Here is a 5,652-nt window from a genome sequence, read left to right on the forward strand (position 1 = left end):
CTGGGAGGGAGACAAACCATAAGTGACTCTTAATCTCACAAAACAAACTGAGGGTTGCTGGGGGGAGGGGGGTTGGGAGAAGGGGGATGGGGTTATGGACATTGGGGAGGGTATGTGCTATGGTAAGTGCTGTGAAGTGTGTAAACCTGGCGATTCACATACCTGTACCCTGGGGGCTAAAAATATATTATATGTTTATAAAAAATAAAAAATTAAAAAAAATCTTGTTCTATAAGTGAGGTCTGGGGGAGAGAGAGGGAGGGAGAGACTGAGGTGGGGAGGGAAGGAGGGAGGGAGAAAGGAAGCTGAGTGCAGAAGCAGGTGAGATAATGGCCTCAAAAGCCATGTTGTCCAACCCTCTCATGTTTGTGCCAATGCAGCCTGTTTTCAAGTATCTCTTGTTTGCCTCAAAATCCTCCCTTGTTAGCCAGTTGCAGTGATTAAACTTCTTTGTTGTTGCAAACAATAATTCTTCATTTAATTTAAGTGTCTTTTATTGCAGTCTAACTCTCCCTTTTCTAAGACTTAGTCTAGGTCCTGCCTTCCTTGGAAGTAATGGGCAACAGGTCCTAAAACTTACCTGCGTACCATGTTGATGTCACTGCTGGAGTGAGAAAGAGCAGGAGAGATAGAGCTCCTCTTTGGGTTAGTTGACCAGCCATCTTTGAAAGGAGTTGGGATGAGGGGAGGTTAGGGAGATAAGAAATGGGTATATGTGGCCAGAAACACCAAGGAAAAGGAAAATATCTTTCAGAAATCAGCCATCAGTGAACTTCCAAAAGTGAGAAGTAGCAGAAATGCAGGATCTGTGAGGAAGAAGAGAAAATTTTAAATTATTGAATGCTTGTTACATTGTCCCCCTTGTAAGGATCTTCCATCTTGAACAATAACAAGACTCTATTTGTCATTTCTGACCCCTTTTCCTCCCAAGAGGGGGATGACATAAAACAATCAATTCTCAATTAATCCTAGTGAGATCAGATGCAAATGTTCCATTGTCCAAGTTATAAAGAGGGACATGGAGGAATCAAGATCAGGAAAGGAACAACATAAAGTCATATAGAACCAAGAGGGAAATCCTGTGATCGAAAAGCTACCAGTTGGTTTCATCCATTTAACTAGTATTTCCGACCCACTAATCTGGGAAAGCATTAGTTAGTATGGACTAAGAGCTTGAAATCTGGAGTGACACAGATCTGTGTATGTATCCAATTCTGGCCATATTAGCTATGGGGTCTTGAAAACTTAACTTCTCTGAGCCTCAATTTCCTCATCTATAAAATGAGAATAATAATAGTATCTATCTTACAGAAGAGATTATTGCCTGGCACATAGGGAAGCAATAAATATATATTAGATATTATTATACCCAACTTTGTATTAGGACTAGAGGTTTCCTTTCTCTATCTCTCAAGTATTAACTATGGCCTGGCTTTATTTTTTTTTGACTTTGGGTTTCGAGACTTAGTGGCTTTTGGCTTTCCAGTCCAGCCTAACCTTCTAGTTTTACTCTGCCGAGCCAGCAGGAAGTCAGTGAGGTTGGGAAGAACCTACTGAGGTACGTGAGGAGAGGGTGAGTAAGCTCCAGTTGCCCTCTCACTTCCTGTCCTGTCCTCACTCTAATTGGATGAGTTTTGTGGTTCCCAGTAAGCAAAGACTTCATATAAGACAGTATTAAGCTTTCTGCCTATTAGTATAAACTGGCCACTGAACTTCTCAGCAAGCACTCATTCGCCCACACGCTCTCAATGAAATGTCATGCTTAGGGGAGGAGTCAGTCCCAGAAAAGGAGAAACAAAAAGATGGCAGATTCTGGCCAGAGTCCTAAAGGGACAAGAGAAGTCCAAGAAAGGCAGAAATTCATTTTCCAATTCATTGCTGCTTGGCTTCAGATTTTGTCCAGAGACTGGCAAGGAAGCAGGATAGAAAAAAAAAAAAAAATTGAGAACAAGCTAGAGAGGCAAGGAAAATGGAAAGGTGTGGGAAGGAAGCTAGAAAGAAAAGAAAATTTTCCAGGGTTGAAGGCAAGAGATAAACGCAGAGAGAGGGAACAAAAGCATAAGAAAAGTGAGATGAAGGAGCGATTCAGGAAAAGGAACAACTAGGTAAACTAATTACCAGCCCCTCTCACAGATGCATCCTCAATTCAATTCCTTGGTTCTGGAGCAGGGGCTATCCTTTTGAGACTCACTGCTCTGCATCTGTGAAGGTTTCCCTGTCTTCCTCCTCCCTGGATCTGAGACTGAGACTGAAAACCAGACTCTAGGAGTCACCACCCCCACCCCCACTGCTGCGGGGGCCGGGAAGGTAGTGGGGACTTGTATCTGCAGCCAGGTCATAGCTCAGATGGCAAGCAGCATATGATCCAATTTCATAAAAGAACCCTCCCCCCACCAGCCATGTTGCTCATGTCCTGGGTCTCATTATCCCCCATAGTTGTGAAATGAGGTAGTATATAGTATGAAGGATTAAGCAGCAGATCTTACCTGTTTTATATGTTTTGTGCTCTCTTTCTTTCTCCTTCTTTTTCTCCTTCCTCTCTGCTCCTCACATCAGTCGGAAAAACTTCTATTTTAACATTCCTAGAATGAGTGGCTCTTGGTCTGTCCGGGCCTCCGGGATTCTGTTAACACTGCCCAGATGTGAGGACATCCGCATCTGCCAAAAATTTCCTTAAAGCTATATTATCCCCAAAGCTATAAGCTATTCCTCCCTCGGAGAAGGGTTGTAGAGAGGTAGGGGAGCAAGAACACAAAGCTTAGAGGCACACAGTTCTTCTGCCACAAAACAGGGGGAAAGTGTGAATGGTGCTGGCCCAGGGCCCGTGAGTATAGTGATGACTAACAGAGGCTGGCTGAAGGGCCTCCAGAGATGGGGTGGTACTGAAGAAACCTTCTTCTTATGACTCAGCATGACATCAGGATTGAATGAAAAGGAATTTCGAAAAATCCAAGGAGCGGGGCAGATTGTAGCTGACTTTGACATTCCCCAGAGATTTCCCCAGTAACTCCTCAGCACTTCTCAACTCGGAGTTGCCTTGCCATCCATATACACAGGGTCAAATACACTTGGAAACCCTCTCATGGATGATCTAACGTCTATGGACTTCAGTTTTTGATAAGATTATGTTGTTTACCAAAATTTCCATGCACTTTTTGACTGAAGGCTCAAGACTGATTTCCTGTAATAAGAGCAGAGGAAAAGCATGCTTAGAAAGACCTTAGTGGGAGGCTGTTTAAGCAAACCTCGATGATCTGTGCATGTCAAGGTTGTAGCTGTTGCTGAGCTGTTTACCAGGGACCTTTGATTGAGGGATATGCTTCACTAAGCAAGCTTTCTTTTTCAGTATCTGGTAATGAGAGTACTCTAATGTAGTGCAGACCAGCTTCCTACATTCTCCCTCCTCTCAGAGTGGACATTGTCTTTGAAAAATCAGTGATTGTGGAAGAATTTTGTTTAGCTGTTGTAGAAAGGGTTTCTTCCCTGTGTGTGCAAGCAAACTGGTAACACCTTCTCAGATGTAAAGGGAAGACCCGTGCTTCTGATAATATAAAGTTCAGGACCAAGCCCATTTCATGTCCAGTCCACCAATCAGAAATATGTATTGAGTGTCTAACAGTGTGATAGTGGTAAAAAAAAAAAAAACACTGAAGACATGATCTTGGCCTCATTTACTCAATAAATTTATCAGGCTTCTACTGTGTTAAGGAGGGTGGACAAAGACAAAATACCTGATATAACACATAATTAACTCGGCAATATTTACTGAACATCTGTTATGTGCTACACACTGTTCTAGGTACTTGAGAAACATCAGTGAGCAAAAGAGACAAAGATTCTTGACCCATGGAATGGAGGAGGAAAGACATTTACTAAAAATGTTCTTTTAAAAAAGATTTTATTGGGCGCCTGGGTGGGTTAAGCCACTGCCTTCGGCTCAGGTCATGATCTCAGGGTCCTGGGATCAAGTCCCACATCGGGCTCTCTGCTCAGCAGGAAGCCTGCTTCCTCCTCTCTCTCTCTGCCTGCCTCTCTGCCTACTTGTGATCTCTCTCTGTCAAATAAATAAATAAAATCTTTAAAAAAAAATAAAAAAATAAAAAAGATTTTATTTATTTATTTGACAGAAAGGGAGAGAGAGCACACAAGCTAGGAGAGCAGCTGAGGGAGAGAGAGAGAAACAGGCTCTCTCCTGAGCAGGAAACCCAGTGCAGGGCTTGATCCCAGCATCCTGGGATCATGACCTGAGCCGAAGACTGAACCAACTGAACCACCCAGGTGTCCCTCAACAAAAATATTCTTGATTACAACTATGTGTGTTTAGGGAATTAGCCTTCACTGGGCATTTACTATAAGCTAAGAAGGGGGGACAGAGGTGAATATAAACTGTGTCATCCCTCATCTAATGAAGCTTACTCTCCAGCTCCCAGAGGATTTATGTTTAGGAGGGGAGATAAGAGGGACTCAAACAATTAGAAAACAGTACAAGACCATGTAAAATTCTAAAAGCGATGGTATAAACTGTGAGGACCCTGTGAATACTCTGTGGGAAGAGGTAGGCCATGGTCTGTTCTTAGGCAAGGCAAATGACATAAACAAGAGCTCATTGTTAGGTCAGAGGGGGATGGGCTAACTGGTTAGAGGGATCAAGAGAGTGATAGGGAACAAAATTGAATAAATCAACTAAGGTCAGATTGTGAGGCCTTTGAAATCAGATAGAGTTCACTCTAAACTCATGAGTATTTATTCAGTGTGTGTGAGAGAGAGAGGGAGAGAAAGAAACAGATGGGGAGAGAATGAGAGAGCACAGAGGAACATATTCTACTAGGGTTGTTTTCTTAAAAAAAAAACAAAAACAAAAACAACCTTTACTGGCCCCCCTCTTGGCAAAGAGTACAGTCCAAGCTCTCAGCAGGTCATACTATACCCATTCACAAGCAAGCCCCATCTATGTCCTCAGCCTAGTTTTAAACATTCACCTCATGACTCGTTCTGGACATACTGAACTTCTCCTTCCTTTCATACTTGGGTGGCTTTACATAGATATAGTTACTCTACCCTGTATTCCTTTCCTGAACTGTTGAAACTGTATCCATCTTTGCTGCTGAGAAATTCCCCCTCAGCCCACTCCAGGCAGATCTGCTTTGCCTGCCTTTGCTATCACACCACTTTGTACGTGTCTCAAGTATAGTTTTATTGCACTTCGTGTCATTGTTCACCCATGACAATCTCTGTCCCCTACTTTACTAGTTTGTTCATCTCAGACTCATGTCTGTCTCCTCCTAGACTCTGAAAGCCTCGGGGGCAACAATCCTCCTTTAGTCTTCTTCATTCAACACAGGCCCCTTCAACACAGGGCCCTAGCACATGTTAGGCCAGAGATGCAGCATAAGGCCTCGTGTCCCACTCAGAGCTGGAAGGAGCAGGACAGAGGGGTGGCAGAGAGAAATTAAAGAAGAAAGGGAAAGAGGAGAATATGGAAATCATAGGGAGATTAAAGTAAGGGGATAAATAGGAGGGACAACGTCACTGTGAAGCACTGAGATGGGCAATAGGAAGAGCTTATGCAAAACAAAGAGAACTAATTAAAAAAAAACAGCATTTCTTCAGCCCCTACTATCTGTAAATAACACTCTATCAGACACTGTGGGG

The 5,652-nt window shown here is 43.0% G+C and overlaps 1 protein-coding gene across 1 annotated transcript in view; it reads right to left on the bottom strand.

Annotated features, from left to right (window-relative positions):
- The window catches only part of SRPX2 (sushi repeat containing protein X-linked 2), a 36,071-nt gene extending 33,252 nt beyond the window's left edge, over positions 1-2,819 (bottom strand). Inside the window, exons 1-2 of the mRNA XM_059386294.1 lie at positions 2,487-2,819; positions 581-806 (exon numbers count right to left, since the gene is read on the bottom strand). Coding sequence (XP_059242277.1) covers positions 581-662 — 82 coding nt within the window. The 5' untranslated portion in view covers positions 663-806; positions 2,487-2,819. The remainder of the gene's footprint in view (positions 1-580; positions 807-2,486) is intronic.
- Positions 2,820-5,652: the final 2,833 nt, after the last annotated feature.

This window comes from Mustela nigripes, chromosome X (genome assembly GCF_022355385.1).
Source record: "Mustela nigripes isolate SB6536 chromosome X, MUSNIG.SB6536, whole genome shotgun sequence".
Classification (NCBI taxonomy): domain Eukaryota; kingdom Metazoa; phylum Chordata; class Mammalia; order Carnivora; family Mustelidae; genus Mustela; species Mustela nigripes.